General features: G+C 34.0%; 1 protein-coding gene across 1 annotated transcript in view; it reads left to right on the top strand.

The window, feature by feature from the left end:
* Positions 1-21389, top strand: part of MALRD1 (MAM and LDL receptor class A domain containing 1) — a 203587-nt gene that overhangs the window by 107930 nt on the left and 74268 nt on the right. Inside the window, exon 28 of the mRNA XM_048950504.1 lies at positions 15245-15425. Coding sequence (XP_048806461.1) covers positions 15245-15425 — 181 coding nt within the window. The remainder of the gene's footprint in view (positions 1-15244; positions 15426-21389) is intronic.

The raw sequence follows: 21389 nt of genomic DNA, 5'->3' as shown, positions 1-21389 counted from the left end.
TGCTGGGTGCAAAGGGGATAGATCCACCTAACTTGCACACTGTCTGGAAGAATTGTGCTACAGATATAGGCGAAACTAATACATAATCAATAGTTTTCCCGGAATTCGGATACATATTCATTACACCCCTGAGAGTTCATTAGCATGCAGACCCTCTCCTCTTGCACGTGCATAGTGGACCATGGGATAAAGATTTGTCATCTTCCTCGCAAAGGTTTCTGACCTTTCTTGCTGTAAACTTCTGACCTCTCAGTGGGGCATCCCTCCAAACCGGTTTCTTCTAGCCCTGTGGAAATCTAATCACATCCCTGCTAGATGTCTTTGGGTTGTCCTCAAACCTTATTGGCATGGCCTTCATCTTCCTCACTATCCCAGACCCAGTGTCTGCCGTCCCTTATTTTTCTAACAAGCTCTACATTCTTACTTCCATAAACTATCTCTAACTATCCCCCTTTACCTTCCTTATTCTCAGTCACTGTGAACCCTTCTTGCCTTTTTTACTTTCGCTTATGGGGCCCTTTTCACTTTTCATGAGTATCTGGACTAAGGTTTTATTTACTAGCTGTGAAATGCAGACCTAACTCTTTGTTAAGAGTTATTTGCAAATAACAGTTTCTTGTTAATTAGTGTGGGTGTTATTTTCATATCTCAATATGTGTAAGGATGGTACTTTTCATTTAATAGAAACTATACAGTGATTTAGAAGTTAAGGCTTGTAAGCTTTAATCAATCAAAAATTAATGTCACTAAACTATAACTTTAAAATAACACTCTTCTCTAAAATTACCAGTTAATTAAATGAGTTTCCTAAATAATCTATATTTTTAAAATAACTGTTATAAGACATTATGAATATTTTCCACCCTGTGGCTCAAGATTTCTATTTCACACTGGATATTAACTGTAGTTATAGCAGACTGTAATCCTACAACAATCTGTTTCTCATAAATTTCTCTTAAATTATTTTGGAAAGAGTAGGTGGCAATGACTATATTTCAGTTTGTCTTATGTATGTAGTGATAAGATCCTTTAGTCAGTAGTTTATACTGTCAAACTGTTGTAGCTAAATTCTTCCATGCTTGGTAACCTTATAGGATTTCATGTTGGAGAAAGTCTAAATCTGATAGGGATCAAATGCAATTAAGAAATAACTGTTAGGGACAGTGTCTGTACAAGGTGCATCCAATGATTTGTAGAATGATCTACATTGAGAAATATGTAGTCTTTAGAGTAAATCAGTCTTTTAACAATATTTTAAACTTACGGGGACAAAAAAGAAAAATAAGCAGAAAAGTAAAAAAAAAATAAATAAATTACAGTTGTCTTTTTGCTTTGCTGTGAAAAGAATACAACTGTGATAATGCAAATTAGGGATATTCAAATTTATTATTCTATTTCTTTCAGTTGTTTAAGGATCAAGCAACAATGCATCGGGTTTTTTTTGTGTTGTTATTTTTCATGACTTTAAAGATTGTCTGTCCCACCCTAGGCTGTTATGTGTCCCAATTTGATGCTTCTTGATACATGAGTTCTGGTGACATGTAAACAGGAAAATAAATGATGATGAAAATCAGAGGAGTTGTAAACAGCCTATGTGATAAGAAAACAGTTTCCAAATGAAGATCTTGAATTTAAGTTGTGATAGGAGTGAATGATCTGCTCATCAGTATTACATTAAAAGATGCTGGCTTTCTTCTTTCCAGAACAGTTCATCATCCAATATGATAGTGGCTATCTGAAACATACTGTACTGTATGTTTTAACAGGCTATATGTGCCAAACTAAAAAACTGAGGAGCTCATATAATTTTAGTATTACTCTTAAGACCAAATGCTTTTTAACAGAAGAAACCATAGTAATGTGATTTTCTGCATAAGTCAATGAGTAATGAGTGATGATACTGTCATACTACTAAAATCACAAATTAAAAAGACTGTTACATGGATTTCACCTCAAATGCTCACTGCTGCCTTCCACAGACTAGCAGAACCAGTCCCTTACTATTTTCTAACTTAATGAGGTTTGATCTGTATGAAAGATAAGATTCTTTGAAGAAGAGTTTTTGATGTGAACCAGAAGAGGTGGTATTTAAATTTTGTTACATGAACCATCTACTTCATTTCATTGATCAGCGAACAGAAGAAGTTTCTTCTTATTTATGACATGGAAACACTTGTTAGATTTGAAGTGTTCTGCTGTGCACAACATTACTCTAAGAACTTTGACAGTGTGATTCAGTTTATAATTGTGTTCCATGGGAGTTCAGAGGGAATATGTTATCAAAAAGTTTTTTAGCAGTCACAAAATGATTTAGGTGGATTTCCAATTCTTTAACACTATACACCAGATGTGTATTTCCAGTGTTACTAAAAGAATTATAGTTCTGGGTTTTTTTCAGCCCACCTGCTTTATGATTACATGACTTATAGTAAGGAATTAATAGCTAATAATTCTCACCTGACTCACAAAATGCACTTTTTTTTTTGTAGTTTTCTTTGCTTTTTTACCTTTGACTTTCCCTTTGTCAGTAGTGCAGTGTGTTTAAGTCAATACGTCTTGAAGTTAATCTATGTACAAATTGCTGTCTCCTAAGTTGTAAGAAGATTTGTTGCACAGAGAAATTAAGTTCAGGTAGGATTTTACATCTCTTCCCAATAGTGATGCAGTCAGACCTTTCCAAGAGAGTCAGCATTCATGATGGGACATAACTCAGAGTCAGTCTCTTCATCCTGAAAAGAAAAAATTTTACTGTGTGTAGCTAACAAACCTAAATCGCCTTACAAATAATATCCAGAGAAGATGTGGTCATATGAGGAAAAAAAAAGGAGACCATGTGGTGAGACAAAACCACATATTAAACAGTATTTTAAAAAGTTAAAGCATACTGTCCAGCTTACCTTTTCAAATATGCCAATTTGATGAATCATGTAGTATCCCATTGACTTAGAAAGTTCTTAATCACTTAATTTTAATATAACCCTTCCCATAGAGATATGATCAGACAGAATTTCTGCTATAAGAGCTGTGAGAAACGTGTGTTTTTCCACAGATCCATTGGAGTTATCTCATTTTCAATTGTTTGATCCCTCATTGGTTATAGTTTTCCTTTGGTATGTTTTTATGTTGCAGTGCTTCTCTAGTTTACACAAGGAGTTTTATAATCTTCCGATAATTAGTTCTGTGTGTATTTGCAGAAGGGAACAAATGTGCTTAGAAAATGCATACAGAACTTCTGCATTGTCTGCAACATCTAGAGAAACAGTGAAAAATTGGAAATGGGGAATGAGTATTATCACAGCCACTGAACCTGTAAAATAGAAATGAATTATGTAACAGTTACATGAGAAGAAATATCTGAGGGAAATCAGTATGGTTCGTTTGTTTTTTTTTCATTGAAGGCCAAAACATTAGTGGGAGGAGCTCCACCTTTTTTGATCCTAAGGAGGGAAAAAATGCACTGAATTTCCTGCTTTTTTTTTTTTTTTTTTTTTTGACAGGCTGAAAGATATTATAAATTCTCTTTCATATATTTGAATTCTGTCTGGTGCTTTTTTTCAGAGCTATCGTCTTGTCTCTGTGTCATGCAACCAATTATTTCTACGTTGCAACAGGAAAGGAATCTTAGAGATTTCTGTGCTTTATCCAACAAGTGGATAAATTTTGTAAGAAATGCATTAAGATTGCAAGACCTGCTGTTGGATTCCTGTGCTAAAAGTCATAAATGCATACCATGCAACCACTTTGGCTGTTGTGATCTCTTTCTGTTGTTGTTGGAATTTTACTATGTCTAAGTAAAGTAACTATGGCTTTCCATATACTTCCTCTAGACATGTGACTGTATATTTTATGCCTTACTAGACAGTAATATATACCTTTCAATAAGCAATACTAGTTACATTCAGGAATTTTATTGGAGAAATATATGAATTCTGGATATATCAGTAAATATTTTGGATATTTCATAATTATGCTGGCATTGTGAACAGTAGGAATCTTGATAACTTTTATATGTCCCTCACATCATATGTATAGCATAACTTATTATCTTCTCAAACATATAAGGTGGCTGTCACTGGGGAGAGAAGTAGGGAAAGAGGGGGAATCATGCTGAAGTGCTTCAATATAATAGGAAATGTCAGTTATGAGAGACTTTAATTTGTCGAGAATAAATTTCATAACCGCAGATTACAATTTTAAATCTGATCTCTAATTTGTTGGTAAAGAACTAATTTTATCCACTAGATATTTCAGAGATGGGATTTTAGCATTCTTCTTTAAGATGTCTCTTTACTCAGGATCAGATTTTTAATCTAACCTTTTCTATATAAAGAACTTGCTATTTTTCTCAGCTTTTCTGTTTTGATTCGCCTGAGCCTGTCCAGTCATCTAATATGCTAGTAGATTTGTTCTATATTTCTACAAGCCCCAAAGCTACATTCAAATGGAAAAAAAACATTCTAATAGGAACAGGAACAGTCTGTAAATGTCATGAAGAAAAACGCACAGTTATATCAAAGTAGGGGTGACATCTGACTGGCAGTAATCATTCTCACGTTTCTGAAAAAGTATACTAAGATCCTTGTTGATGATTAGTAGGGAGTATTCATGTCAATGCTTGTTCTGAAATCTTGCCATTTGAAGTTATTGACAAGAGAGATATTTAGTAAAATCTAATGTTTTTATGTAATTGTACAGAAATTCAGAAGACCACTGCTGTACTTAAGAAGTATTATGTCTCATCTTATGCTTTTTTTTTTTTACTGACTCCAAATATTCTTTTTTAATTATTATTTCCCTCTCACCTCTCCGCCTCCCACCCTCCCCTGCCCCCCCCCCCCCCCCAAAAAAAAGCTTAGATTGTTGTTGTTGTTGCTATGGATTTTCTTCCTAAATCTATAGCCTTTTTCTCATCAGAAATCATGTAAAGATTTTTTTTTTCTAAAATTATTTTTGTATGCAGAATTAAAATCGCATTTGAAGTGAATTGTTAAATTGAAATATTGATCAAAAGAAACATAATCCCTGAAAGCTTTGGTGTTTAGCTGAATTGGCTTTGCATCAGGACTTCCATTTTTCAGGCCAACTTTAATGATGGTACTAAATCTCTTCATAATTAAATCTTCACATTCTGAAGTGTGGAGTGGAGTTTTGTACTGAGCAACTCCATGATTTCCACCTAGAAGGATTGATTTTGTAAACAGTGCAACACTGACAACAGAAAAATCCTTCTGACCTTCCTGTCATGGCACAGGAATGTTCTTAAGCAAAGAGTTTTAGGTCATCCGCAGGTTATGAACTTGTGAAGGTGGACAGTCAGCTTAATCTTTATATTGCAGTAACTACAGAGGGTGATGACAGCCAGGAAACCCACTTCTGAGGGCAGTCAGAACAGTAATAAATATTAGACATGATGGAGGAATGTAGGGCTTAAGAATAGCTTCTGAGACATCTAATCTGAATCCCTGTTACAGCAGGAAAGTTTTGTTTATTGTGTTACATGCTTCTTACAAAAGCACAGTTATCACAGTATGTATCTAACCTTTGGAAATCTATTGCTTTAAGCTCTTACTCTTAAAATATAATCAAATCATTTCTACAGAAGTAATTGTAAAGTTATTATAAAAGCTGCCCAGTCCTTCAAGGGAAAAATAAAGTCCTTTCAGCACTCACTGTCAAAGATTGAGAGAAAAAATACAGTCCTGTTAGCAAAACTTCTGCCTGCTCCTTGCAAACAAGCAGTAGCTTAAGGCTTGTGGCTGGCTGTACGAAGGTATTCCTCTTCCAGGCAGGTCTTAGCATCACCCTGACCCTGGGTATGCCTACCCAGCTCTGCACTGAGGTCAGCAGGAACTCTGGGTATTACCACTGCTTCCAAAGCTATTGAAGGCATGTATTTGGAAAGCAAATTTGTAGTTTTTCTTTCATTCCAAAACTATAAAAGAGGATATTAATGCATCATCTTCTGAGAGAATCTGAAATATGGTTCTTAAAGGACAACTCCTTTTAAGAGTTATCAAAACTATTTTGAAGATGCTTACTTTTACATTCAAGATGTGGTGTTGCTTAAAAAACAAACAAACACAAAAGCAAACACACCATAAAAAAGAAACTGCCAACACAATTATCACCACCAAATGTTAATCAGCTATGTGATTTTGACTCTCTCATCTTCAAATATGTTGAGTGTATGTTCTTTAGTGGGAAAAATATGACAGATTTCAGGTTATCTCACATTGGAATTTCTTTTTATGATTTTGATTTATTTATCTGTTACTGCATATATTCTGCATTTTAGATAGTCGCCTTAAGTGCAGGTACCAGGCCTGCACTGTGTTGATCATCCTGACATTGGCACTATAGTTTGTTGTAGACGTTGCCCGAAGCAATCCTGGAGTTTCTGTAAAGTTGTTTTCCATATGAGCTTTGTATTTCCGGAGAAATAAAGCTGCCTCAATGCTAAGATAGGAACAAAGTCAGAAAACCTGTAAAACGTGGTTAAAACAAAGGGATGGTAACATTTGTGACAAAACAAAAATAAGTTTCTCAAAATGCTGATGGTCTTATAAAAGGTCTTTAATGCTTACTGTTACTCAGTCTTTGCAGAGTAAGACTGAGGGGGGAAAAAAAAAGTACAACTCAAGCATATCCTTTAAGTTACCTAAAAAACAAAATCTCGCTTAATTAGATTAAATGGGAGAATAAAGGAGATTTTGCACATAAAGATAAGGAAGGGCTGGGATAAGACAGGAGCCATTTTATTACTCTGAATTGATAAAGATATCACACAAAATGAAGATGTATTTTAACAGCCCAAGCACACAGATATATTTGATGACAACTGTATGAGGGGCATCTAGAGAGATGCAAACAACAATTAAAACACAAGACAGTTTGTTGGTTATAAATGAAGGCTTGCTATAATAAAATCTAGTAGATTTAATAGCTGTGACAGGATGAATCGAACTTGTAAAAAGACGAATACCGATGGAAAATTTCAAAGACAATCATCAGTACATTATTCTTGCATTCCCTTAGAATTCCAAAACCTCATTATGAGGTTTATAGCTAGAGCTTCATCTTTGCTAATGAGCAACTTGTTAGTCCTTGTAAGGCTTACTTACTTGAAACAAAATCCTGTCTTCAGATGAATTACCAGTCACTTTCTATAATCGTTCTTGAAACTCACTTTTCTCAACTCAGCACGTACAGTAATTACGTACCAAGGATCTTGCCACTTACCTCCTGGAAGTGCTATGAGCATGAACACTCACAGCAGGAGGAACTGATAATGCCTTCTGATACTCCAAAGACATTCACTGTGAGATTCCTGAATTCTCAAACTCGTGCATTAAAGATAAGTAAATTTCGTCATTCGTATATGTTCTATCAAAATAGTTCATTAGAATGCATATTCACTTACTATCGTAGTGTTAATTTTGGAAATGAAAATTGTGGAGAAGAAGATATTTGAGAGAGTGAAAATTATCTTAATGTCTTGCACAATGAAGAAAATGAAAGGGATGGATGGATAGACTTTGTCATTAACTCTTATTATGGAAACCTGATCACACTAATACATGCAGACTGCCTGATAAAAGGCTTGAAGGCTGAAATATCAGTGTTTCATCTTACTGTTTTCTTTCTTTCTACAATACACTATGATAATGCAATTATATGATTTTGTAAGTTATCCATAAAAATGAAGCTAATTTTTCATGCATAGTAATGTATTAACGCAGTATAAATTTTGCTTGGATCAAATAATGTCTTAAAGATACTATTTGATCAGTTTAATGTTTCTTTTTCAACAGTTTTTACAGCGTGCACAGACATACTAAATAGCATTTCTTGTTCTTGTCAAAACATAACTGGAAAAACTGGAGAAAAACCAGTTCTAGTGAGTTCTTTTCAGTGCTAGGAGTTATAAATCTCTATTGAAGTTACTGGGACTTGAGTAATCTCATCACTTTCAGCTGCATGTTCCTAGAGTAAAGCTTAGTCTATTTAATTATTTCAAATTTCCTGTTTTTGAGGCATTACTCTGTAAATGGTTAAGTTCTATTACCTGTTGGTGTGCTGGTTTTTGTTGTTGTTTCTTCTTTTATATAAATTTTTGTGAGCTATACCTGTTGGCTGAAATCTTAACCAAAGTCTCTGCATGTTTATTTAATGAGAGAAACAAACTTTCAAAGCAGTAGCTAAAGGAAGAATATTATATGTAACCATTTTTTTTTTTTTTTTTTTTTTACATGTTCAGATGTTTTACTTGCTTTGTTTGAATGCACAAGTTTGGTAGTTTGGTAAAGCTGAGATGACATTGTATCTAGTGATGTTGTGAAGTGCCACTGAACTGTTTGTACTGACTTGTTATCAGCAGAGTGATGGACAGTGTGCTGGAAGACGTGCTCATTCATAACTCACATCTACATTGCCTTGTTTTCTGCTCTCAGCTTTCTTCGTGTCAATAGCTTCTTGAAAAATCTTTTTATTTTCTTACCTTGATCAGTTTTTCGTACAAAATTATTATTATTATTATTATTATTATTTCAGATTGGGTTTCTCAGGCTTTTCAAATAGTGTAAGAAACCAACAGGTAGCTCCCCCAGGCCATCTGATCATGACCCCAGCAGGAGTGTTCTGAATACATAGTATTTTCTTTTAGTCATTCTCAAGCTTTGTCCATCATTTCCAAAACTGAAAAGTCCAGATATTAGATAGTTCTGTCAGGCTTCTTCTGCCACCGAGTCAGGCAGGAAACAGACTTCTTTCTGTGACTCAGAGGCACCACACAAGCCAGAAAAAAAAAAAAAAAAAAAAAAAAAGAGAGAGAGAGACAAGAAAAGTGTATTTAAAATTCAAATTTTGGATGAATTTGATTTCAGTTCACTCTTTGATTCATTTAAATAGTTTTAAGACGTTGATAGTGTATTGATCAATCTGATGTAGTTCATGAACAAAATATGAGGTAAAGGTTGTTGGTTTTTTGTTTTTTTTTGTTTTTTCAAATAATCTAAGCATTATTCTTTTAGGAACTTGAATTTTAAGAGAAAATGAATGAGAAATTAGAAAAGAAGAGAGAATATGCTAATCGCTTTGAAAATGACTGTAGGTGATATATACAATTCACTTATTTTAAGGTAAGAGATTCAGCTAGAAACTATCATTCTGTTTTATTATAATTTAGCATGTTTTTTTAAAATTTCTTTTCAAGATATGTACGAGGTATTTGCTGCCCAGATCTACTACGAATAAGCTGAAAATCTCAGTATAGGCCTCACTCTTGAGCTATTAAAACTAAATAAGTAGATGTTTGTAAAAACATAAGCAAATATATTAATTATTCTGTTATTTAGAGAGCTACAACTTCATAGAAAAGGCCTTTAAAATATGAACAAATGAGGAAGAGTTGTGATTTTTCTTGTTTCTCTCTCATGCTCATTGATGCACTTTGGATTTAAACATAATAGTAAAGGACAGTTCTCCGTTCCTTATTGAGTTAAAAGAGGAAGGAGAGAAATGGCATATTTCATTGTGGGACACGCTGCCTTTAAACTGCTTGGCCAGCCATTGAAATGATTTAACGATGCCATTACACAAAGAAAAAAAAAAGCTACATTGACAGCGTGCATATTAGTTAACTTTATTTGCACATCATGAAAATAGAGTGGATTGTGAAAGAATAAGACATGGTCTGCAAAATAAATTCCCCTTCTGAACTGGTTGTGAAACAGGGGGATTAAGATGCACATAAAAGCTGATGAATTGAATGAACAATGGCTGTAAAATTTATATAATTATTTCTGTAATATGTTCTATTGCTTTTTATAACACTTTTAAAATATTCTATTTAAAAAGAAATCTGGATGGCAACAGTTAGTCAGGAAGATGCTGCTTTCAAAGGGATAGGAAAGAAGAGAAGAGTTTTCTCCTAAATGTTTAGAATAATTTGAAAAGAGTCTTGACAGTCTAAATGGTGCTACAGAAAGATATCACAAAGCCTTTTGATACCATCAATCTTGAATTTATTTATGTGCTATTAATAATAATACAGTTAATGTTTTTTTATCAATAATTTGAAAATATTCTCTCTCTGATTAAAAAGCCCTCAAGTATATTTGCTTTGGGGAGTCCAGAAATATTTAGCAAATGTTTTTATTGCCTCCATCCATTTCGTAAGCTTGGATTCATTTCCTGTGGCTCTGTTGAAATACATATCAAATGCAAATGAGAGAGGGAAAGATTTTTAACTCCTCTCAGCTCGTAACATGAATAGGAGAGGTGCAGCTCAGAATCAAAACCTATTTTTTGTTGCTGTTTCACTGCAGAAGTAACTATAGCAGAACCTTGGTATCCATGCTGGAATTCTTATTGTATTCCTCTGATGGAGAGTGTGTTCATAGGAGCTTTCTCTGCAGTATCTTGTAAGGGAGAAATACACGCTTCTATTGCAGACTCACAATTCAGCTTCTAATATTGTTCTGACTGTGTTATAAATGGAGTCTTAAAAATAATTATAGTCTCTGATGCATAAGGGAAATATAAAAGCCAGACACAAAATAAAAGGATTTCTAAGACAAAGAAATCCTTCCTTCTCCATTCTTAATATCCCCAGGTGAGTTCAGAAGGATATTGAACCCACTAAGATACTCTCCCCTTGAAGTGCTCAGAAGAGAGGTTATAAGCACTTAAATTGTTCTTCAAAGACAAGCGTGGAGAAAAATCTTGATTTCAAAGGTAATGAAATTGTAAAGAAACAATTACTCTCAGACTATCAGAAGGCGAGTAAAAAAATCTTCTGCATGTGAATAGGAATTAGACAATATGGCAAGCCATGAAATTGTACAGATCTAAACAGTTTATGATCGTCTTAGACCATAACTCTCCCACTGTCTGAGAGCTTTTTGTCATTCAACATGATTGGCCAGTGGAAGACACAGACTCACTGCTGCAAGTAGAAAAAGGTCTTGTAAATGTTATGCTTTGACTAAGGGTGACTTATCACCTCACTTGACCTTACACTGTGTTTGACCCATAGAGGGCAGTGACATGCAATTAATAAAACAGCTTTTCAGAGAGTGAAACCAAGACATCCTCTTCACATATAGTTTTAGTAGTCTCAGTGTGAGTTTTGCTAAAGAAAAATATCAAAGGAACAGTTTACTATCATCAGAAAAAAATCTAGTTGTTGTTATGTGTTACTGGTGACGTGACATTGTTAGGGTTTTGCTGTCAATTGAGATATCTTGCTAAAAAGTGGACTTTTCACAAGTTTTTAGGGAAAATATATTTTGCTTGTGCGTTTTATGTTAGTGAGCTCTAAAAACCTCTGTTTTCCTCCTTGGAATAGTTTCATGTATGTAATAGTCAAAAATTTGGTCCCATGGTTCAGAAATCAATTTAGCTTTCTGTTTGAGAAGACAGGTGTTTTTCCTCTTATTTTTACTGGCTTCTGGATGTGGTTTTTTATATTCCTTTGAAATGCTGTTTTTAACTGAGAATGGTAGGATGGTCATTATACAAGAATCTCTCTACCATGCCTAACTGAAGTGGAAATGCTGACAAGATTATGTAAATTGGAAAGTAGATGTTGACTAGGTTTTAGAAATGAAAGAGAGAAGTTAATAGAAGTTGGAGTGTGAAATGAACAAAACTGAACTGGGAGTCCAAGGAGAATGTCATGTGGTGTTGTGAGGAGCTGGTAATGTGATGCCAAACATGATGCTTAAAACCAGAGATGTGGATGGGTGGCTGCAAGATAGATCATAGTATTTGGGTTTTATGGTTTCTACTAATTTGTTTGCTTGTTTGTTTAGAAACACATGCTGTTAGACTACTCCAGGTTAAATTGGAAAATAGGATTTTTACCCTGACTAATAGCCAACATGATCAACCCCCACACATGTGGTCCAACCCCAAAATTTTAATCATCTTTTATTAGTCTAGTGCAGCACAGTTAGACAGGGCTGACAACCCTGGAAGAAAAGCTATCTAGAAACTCAGGACACTCAGTAAGCATGTGAGTTAGTAGAACATCCTCATCAAAACACAAGGAAGAGTGGCTCTGTGGCCTCCAGTCTGCTCTGTGCTGAAACACATTTCTTCTTATTGTCATATACCTCTTTTATATGAATGCACATATATTGGAATGAGAAAAGGTCACAGGTTTTCTGGATGCAACGGGAAGTACAAAGTACAGTCATTTCCCCCCACCTCCAGGCCATATAAGTATTTTTGAAGCAAACGCATTCCAAAGATATGAAAGAAATGCCTAAGCACCAGGCAGATTAAATGAATGCAGAAAGAAAAACCCGCAATAGTTTGTGAAGTGGAATCTGCAAAGCTTATAAGCTATGATCCTCTCATGCCAAAGTGTACATCCGGAAAAGCATATACAGCTCACATCCTTTGGCCAAGCCAGTTCCACTGCCTGGCCTGGGGAGGGGAGGGTCAAGTGTCCTGTTTGTCTCCCTTTCATACCTCTTCTTGGCTGTTTCATATAGACAATGTACTTGTACTATTGAAAGAGACCAATTATTTTCTTTTTTTTCCTTGGTTGGAAACAGAAATGTTGAGGTACTGACAGTCTGACTTCTGTTCTTACCCCGCCATCCAAATATTTCTGAAGTATGTTTCTCAATAGGAAAATACACGTTTAAATATAAAAATATAAATATGTATATAAAGCAAATGTAATCTGCAGTCCAGATTAGAACAGCCTTCATGCAATTATACAGGAGATAGGGTTTCTTTTCATTTTGCTATGTATACCTGTAGCTGAACAAGTGAAAAGTCACTCGGTATTACTGTCTGTAATGCTTCTGTTGTATAGGGACTGCTGCAGATGAACTCAGTCAAAAAAAGGAGTAGCTTTTTCTCCTATATCTTGTTATCATTCCTATATTCAAGACTTTGTGAGATGTGAGATGATCACTTTAAAAAAAAAATAATAATTTAATTTAAATTTAAATTTCTTTCTAGCAAACAATTTTCTACATATCTCAGTGTCTCTTGGACGGGGGATCGGGAAGAAGTAATGCTCTCATTCTTGTAACTGCAGAAAGACTTCATAATTCATGGTTATGACATCATTGCTAACAATACAACTGTGAGGATCAGATTACAGCTAACTGTGCTACCTTTAACATTTTCATGTTTTATACAAATATTTACCCATGTATATTATAAGATGTTCCACTGATTTCCATAAGCTGAAATGAACTGCAGGGTTTTTTTTAAATATTTGGGTATTATTCTTGTGGCATATGCAAGTTTTGAATGCTTCTAGCTTATTTAAATACATAAATGGACAGAAGTTGCCTTATTAAGTCTCCTAAGTTCACTACTAATAAACAGTACTGGGCTACTTTTGTAAAATTAATGAGTTATGTCCTATAGATAATGTCTAGGAATTTTTTCCATTCCAAAAAATTCTCAAGGGCAGACAGAAGAGGTTCCAGAAACAACAAATTAATTTAATGTTAAAAAGTGCTTCTCTTTTAAGTCTTGCTTTATTCTCCATGTTGGAGACCTTAAAGCCAAATGTATCTCATCATAACTATGCACTTTATTCATGTCATGAATAGACAGAAATATTTCCAGACTGAACAAATTATCCTAAGAATATGTAGCACTCTTATGGAGATAATTTAAAAAGGCTATAAACAACAGATATTTAGAACTTAATAATTAAATTATTAACACAGATTTGATGAACAGGAATAGTAAAAGTTGTCAGATTTGAAAAAAAAAGACGTTTTTCCACTACTAAAATCAACTTCAATGATAGTATTTACTCTTTTTGAGCTCTGTGTTATTATAGATTCCTCTGCACTCTGTTTTAGAGTTGAAATTTAAGTGTATATTTTAGAAAGATTTTTATTTTCATTCTGGTTTCAGTTCCCCTAAGTTTTATTGATTATTGGCCTGAAAGGGAGCTGGCATACTGTATTGAAAAAATGGATCTCAGATGTGATAGCACATGAAATTCAGGTGTCTCACTGTGAGAAATGTGCTGTGAAAATCGCAACCAATTGTCATCAGCCATCTGTGGAATAAGTTGCACAAAGTGCCTATTATGTTATTTTCTCTTTATTTGAATGTGTCATTGACTTTAAACCAATGAGACATCACTGAACGAGCAATACCTAAAATTGCTGCTTACTTGCTTGTGCGAACTCTCCTTGTGAGTTACAGAGAGATACTTACTATTGCTGCTAGTACAACACCAATGGATCTGATCAGCTAAGTATCTGTGGGCTTCACACAGTTATGGAAACTCATGTTCTTTTAAGTTAGCTATAATGAACAATATAATGAACAATAAAAAAAATACATTTTTCTTAAATAAATAGTTACATTTATTAATGAAAATTTTCCAAAACAGCATTGTTAAACCATACCTCAGTAACTGTTTCATGGTAGATGTGAAGACTTCAAAAGATATCAACAATTGCATGAATTCTCTGATTCAGAAACAGCTAGTATAGTATTTTTGTGCATGTGTGACTGCATTTTCTTATTCAACATGCAGTGATAGAAATAACCAATTTCATTTTCTCATCATGAAGATGTATAAAACAATCTTGTTAACATAAATTTAATCAAACAATTTCACTAAGTATAAAGAAATATAAGGTTTTGCTTCTCTGGTTATTTCAACTGTTTTAACTGCTTTATTTAGATGTTGCTTGCTCATGTACTGCTTTCTTAGAGTCTTCATTACCGTGTTGCTTGCTGCTGACTTGCCCATTAGGTAGTATGATTGAATATTTAAGAAACAGCTCTTAAATATATTAACATACTTGAAAGTCAAAATGCTTCTTATTTAACTTCAGATAAACTAAAGTGAATATTTTATATTTGCTTCCATCCTTGAACAAACATTATCTCAATCATTAAACTCTTCTTCTTATCTGATACCCTAATAATAATAAAAAAAGTAACCTTACATCCAGTAATGTATTCCAAACACAAAGAATCTCACTAAATGCAACTATGCCAAAAATGAACTGTTTTGGAATTCAATCATGCACATTTCTGTACTGAGACTTGATCTCTTATTGATGTTTATCTGGTTATTGCAGTAATCATCTGATTTTATTTATTTTCTTCCAACTATCCCAGCAAAGCATACTTACCATTTCTTGGCAAAACTGAAAACGCATATTCCAGTCTTTTCTCTATTTTTGTACAAAAATTGGTATTTGATAATCCATATTTATCTTTCTGTTTATTCAAACTTCAGACTGATGATGGAATTGTCAAAATATGGAGTGATTCAGGAAGTGTTAGTGATGAATGGAGAAAAGTTGAGTTACAGTTGGGGAAGCTGAGAAATTTTGAAGTTATCTTTGAAGGTATTCGTACCAGAGACCTAGGAGGAGGAGCAGCACTAGATGACATAGAGTTCAACAATTGCTCTATAGGTAAGTTCAAGATGGAAACTTCTAGAGGAATGCTAAAAGTAGGTGTAAAATGTTCTTTCTTGTTTTTAAATATCTAATGGTTTTACTGATTTTCTTGTAGTGCCTTTTTAAATAAATCTGTCAGGAATACATTGCTTTCTTTTATATAACTTTAATAATATTCTATTAATATAGAAAGTCTTGCATTAGTACAAAATTCTCCCACTGAGTTTTTGCAGATAAATCCAATAAATGTCTGAATTTATGTTTCCTTATTTGGTTTTAAGTACTTTTGTTCAGTGTATTTGATTGCTAAGCTGTTGAGTCTCTGTTTTCGTACATAGTAGTGTCGTAGAAACATCAGATTACATTGAGACTTGTGATCTCCGTGTTTTATTGCAAAATCTTGTTACATAAAAATAAGTTGAAACTGTAGATAAGCCACTGTCAGTATTCCTTTTCTTGCTGAAGTTCAAATGTTAGAGCCATCAAAATAAACAAAACCTGTAATTCACAAGCTATTCGTCCTAGTTAATTCATCTCCTTGTGCACGTAGTCTAAAGTAGAGTCAGAGTTTGAATTTAACATGTTAATAAATAAATAAGAAAAAAATAAAAGTTGTTTGGATTGTGGCTTTCATTAAGGACGAATGTGTTCTCTGTCTCTGGTAGAAAAAAGTGTGACAATAAAAGTGGATTGGTTGAGTAAGAAAATAATTGCTAAGATCACGTATCAATATTGTATGAGTTTGGGGGATGTTATTTAGGCTAACTGAATTTTCTGCCATGGTCTGGATAATAATACTTTGGTTGGAAAAGTACAATTCTAAAGACCGTATTTCTATCTAATTTTATCTGAAAAATATATGCAGTTTATCCATTTGGAAACTGTTGTGCACTGTAAACCAAAACATGGAAACTGGAAATAACTTTGGTTCTGCTACAAAATGAACTGAAAATTCTAAGACCGACTTAGCCTTAAAAGCATGTTTATGCCTATGAATGTTGTGATTCTGTTGTGCTTTTTCAAAATGTCATGTTGCCTCCACTGGTGGGCATGTAATCATTCTCCAAAGGACATAAGAAATGGTTAAGCCTGCCCTAGCAGAAGATGGGAGATCAACATTTGTCTGTAACTCATGAATGATGAGAAGATGTTGTTCTCCACTGAAGTTTGTTGACAAACTGTGCTCAGATATATTATTTCATAAGGTAGGATCTAGTTAAACTCCATTCCAGGGATTCCATTTAGGGGCTATAACAACTTAGACATTTCAAAGTCATTTTTGTGAATATATTCAACAAATAAACATAGCAGGGTTTATTTTTTGAAGGAAGAAGAAAAATTCCCATTAGATTCATAAATTGTCTCCTTTGAAGTTCATATTCTTTTGTAAAACATAAAAATACTTCTGCTTCATCTTAATTACATATATTTTATGATAACGTGAAAGTAGTTGTTACGTGAGTGTTACTGGAAATATTCCACAAAATTGTCATTGAGCTGAAGAAAATGGTTTGAACAGGGAACTGGAAATGTGTCATATGAAGGATCTTAATGCTCTCAAACAGTTAAGACTGCTGAAATTTACGTTGGCTTTAATTTGCGGCACTATAAGTCTGAATATTAATCGTGTATTATAACCAGTGCTGCATTAATATACCCTGACAGAGAACGAGTTGAGAAAGTAACTTCAGTTTTTTACAATATGTAATGGTTTGTTTTATAGCATTTTTTCAGCAAGAAGCTGTTAAAAAAGCAGTTGCACTTTGTGCTATGATTATTTTAACATACTTATAGCTTTTGGTTAGTAATAGTAACATGTATTTTGCAGAAAATTAACGATTATGAAGGTGGATGATTCAGAAGAAGCCTTTCTCATATGAGTTTAAAATGCACAGTTGGAATTCAAATTGCAATACAAAAACATTTTTCTAAAGACTGGTTTAGTAAAGTCAGAATCCAAGGACAGCAATCCTTCATAGACAGATTTGTCGCTTGCATGGTATATGTTTTTATATTGCAATAAAACACAATCTTTATATGATGAGCTCACTTAACTTCAGTAGCATATGCCACATAATGTACGGTTTTCATTAAAGTTTAGGTGCATTCCTATTGGATTATTTTTATGCTTATGTTTTTGCTCTTCAGCAGAATCAGAACTCTGTCAGATATTTGCTTTTGAACTCCATGTTCTTGCATATGTGCATGTGTCTGAAAACAAAACAAGCAAGCAAAGAAGAAACCCACCCCCTACGAATTTCCTGTCTCTACAGTATCTGCAGTGTAATTAAGGTTCAAATCAAAGTCAAGAGGGAATTATTGCATTGTTTTTAGTGCCTTTCACATCAGGCTCATGTAGGGTTTGGGGTGTTTTTTTGGCTTTCACTCCACAAGATGAGAACCTTTTGCTTAATTTTCCTCCAGACTTTTGGCACGCTGACTTTCCTCTTGGCATGATCAGATGCAGGAGCCTGACTCAACCTTTTTCACTGTTACTGTTACTGATTCTTTATCTCTGTAGAACATACTATGTATATGTTGCCATTTTCTTGAAAATTTCCCATGGGACACAAGCCTGGGGGTATACATGTCATGTCTAAGTTGTTGGGGTTTTTTTCAGAAGAGAGTTTACTTTTTTATTGCAATGGTTGTAACATTGCTAAAAGATAGCAAGCATAATCTATGGCAAAAACCTAAGAGAGAAGAGTGACATAAAAAACAGGCTTATTCTCAACTGAAGGACTTGATTTTCAGTGCTTGTTCATGTATCATGTTTGTAGCTCAGCATTTCTGACCCAGCTATGGGCAGGGCCACATCTGTATTTTCCACTGAAACTTTTTAGGTCAAGCAAAAATCTCCTACATTGTTACAGATATCCTAGCCACAGTAATTACATAAACAGAGGAGTAGACCATGAAGAGAAGAAAAAATATATAATTTTTTAAAAAAGCATGGATAACAGATTTGAAAAAAAAAAAAAAAATAGCAAGAAATGAAAATGAGAAAGCCTGAAGTACATGGGAAAAGAAAGATGAGTGTTTATCTGCTTCCCAGAATGCAGCTTGCGGTGGGGAATACTTTCAGAACAGTTCTGGAGCTCTGAATGTTTTGGGGATAGCATTTTACTTTTTGCAGGCTGCCAAAGTGTATTCCTGGTTCACATTTTATAGTCAACACAAAAAAATAACTGCCTCCTTGCAGAAATAAAGTACTTTAGTGGAAAAGGCTGTGTGAACACAAGACCTGCTTTACAGAGTATGGTAATACTTTGTAATAGTTACAGCAATGTTTAATAAATCTAAAGGCTCAATTTGCTGTGCATGTTTGCCTTCAGCTTGCTTTCATACAGTGTGTTATAGAAAGCTGTACATCTCAAAGGAATCTGCAAGGAGACAGGTTAGCTCTGCAGACTTCTTTGCATTTTACTTACATAAGTGTACAGTATGGTATATTACGATACGTGAGCATTTTCAACTGATAAGGGAGAAACTTTCCATTTTATTTGCCTTCTGAAGTTAATCAGTTAAATGCTTCTTTACTAGCGGAACAATACAGATAACTTTCTTATGATCTGAGCTGCAGTGACCCTATCCAGGAAGGTGTATTTCTCTTAGTTCTCTCTGATTTCTATAGAAAATAAGGTCAAGAAGTAACTAGATTTGCTGGAAATGTGACATGTCTTGGAAATATTGTCCTGAGACTGAAACATTGCATAAAAGAGTCTTATCAGTTGACTATGAAAGAGTAAGCTATGTTTTGATAACAAAAATAATATAAGTTCCAAATCTGATATTGTTTTACTTGGCAGTTTTTGTAGAAAAACAGTGAAATGTAATAGAGGAGTCTTGTCACAACCAGAGAAATGCTATTGTTAATACTAATATAATGATTTATTAATTAACTGCTTTTTTACTTTTTTTTTTTTTCCAAACGAAAAAATTACTGTTTTCTTAGTCTGCAAATAACCAGTCATGGTCAGTCAATTATTAAAAAGCATGACATTATGACACCGAGCTTTAAAGATGTAAAAGGAATTACTGTCCCAGAACTTGCAAAAAAAAAACAAAAAACAAAAACAAACAAACAAACAAAAAAAAAAACAACAAAAAAAACCCAAAAACGCACATATATTTTAATCTTAGTTATTTAATAAATTACTTCTTAGTGTTCTGAGTGTTCTGCAGAACTACAGAATAAGCCTTCACTGATAATTTTGGTTTTGAATCTTCTGATACCTGTAACAACTTCTAAAACTTATGTTGGAAATAAGCTGTGATCTTCCTGGTTACCTTGAAGAGCACTTTAAACATTATTGGTTTGCTCTTCCCACTGATGACTTACTATCATAAAACAAGAAATCAAGCATTCAACTCATTAGACATGCTGTTGCTCTTAGCCTGTATTTTATATATACATTATTGTTTTAAAAAGTCTACTTCAGATACACAACACATATAAGACGTATAAGAATTGATATATACCTTACTCATCCATTCCACATCTAGTTATTTTAGTATTACAGGGCACCAGTTGAAAAACAAAGAAGGAAAAATAAGTAAAATTAGTGTAGAAATAACTCTAAATTCAGAAGAAACAAAAATGTCTTCACTGATCTCAGTGAGCTGCCTGATTGGAATCACACTTTACAAGCTTTTCTCTCCTTGTTAAAAGCAAAATAAGGCAGTTATTAAATTGTAATTAGTATTAAAAATACTTTTTTTTTTTTAAGAAAACAAAATCAAAATGCCGTGGCTTTCTTATTTATAAGAAATAGATTTAACAAGTTGAGCAGAATGGGAATTTTCTTTAAAATATAACAAAGCATACTTTGCCTGATAGTAAACTTGTCTTTCCCCTTCCTCTTGTATATTTGTATTCCTCCTCAGCTCCTGCTTATTGCAGAGACCATAGGTGAAGTTACAACAATCCTTTGAACAACTTTACTTTCGTACTCCCATAAACAAGGAGCTTTGAAAGTCTCAGTGGAGAAATCCTTTCTCATTAGGATTCCATCCTTGCTTTGCAGATCAGAGAGAAAACGACTGAAACATCCCAGAGTTTGGGTGCATAGGCCAACTTTTTTACTTTTAATGTAAGCCAGTGTTTTCTTTGAATTCTCAAGTATGTATGATGCAAAGATCTACATTTAGTGAAGCATTTAGTTTCTTCTGCTCAAACACTTGTGAGAAGTTCAAGCTTCTATAACAGAAATATTCAGTTCAAATTTTGTCCTGAAGTAAGAATGAAGGGAATTCTGATAGGGAAAGCAGCTGGAGCCAACTCATTCTCTCAAGATACATATTTGTATTCAGTCAGAATGTATGTCCAGTTTTGATCAATGTTTTTTTCTCTACTGAGACTGTTTTTGTGCTTTATGACGTTTTCCACCTTTTTTGATAAATCATTAATCGTCAAGATATTCAGATGTGGAATACAGAAGTTGTATTATCTGGCTAAAACTTCTTGGTAAACCTGCTGATAATTATGGTAAAATTCTTATTTTCCAGAAAGGACTCCATGTTAGGAGAGATGTGGAGGAAATATAGGCTGCCCAAGCCCAGGTTACAAGGGCTGTCAGAGATACATAGGGGAGCAGCCCATAATGAGGAGAATGAGGAAGCCTTCTCAATATCTCTTTCCAACACATGAATTTAGTGGTGTGCAACTTCTCAGACCCCTGTTCTTCAAGGGAAAACATCTACTAAATTGGTATAATGGCAAAAAAAAAGAAGGGACGTTTTCTTGAGAGACCATTCCTTTCATTTGCCTCTGAGCAATAATGTAACAACTGTGTACAGTACCCAGTAAAACAATTATAAAACGACATCAATGTTTCTCAGAATTTATTCAATGTCATATGATGCTAAAGGCATTCACCTAAGTGGTGTTGCATATGAAGATTTTCTAGAAATATGCGTATGAACAACCATAAAGTCATTCAAATATCATATAACCTGGATTCAGAAAATGAATTTGAG

The sequence above is a fragment of the Lagopus muta genome, chromosome 7 (assembly GCF_023343835.1).
Source record: "Lagopus muta isolate bLagMut1 chromosome 7, bLagMut1 primary, whole genome shotgun sequence".
Classification (NCBI taxonomy): Eukaryota; Metazoa; Chordata; class Aves; order Galliformes; family Phasianidae; genus Lagopus; species Lagopus muta.
This window is presented reverse-complemented; position numbering and strand designations above follow the sequence as displayed.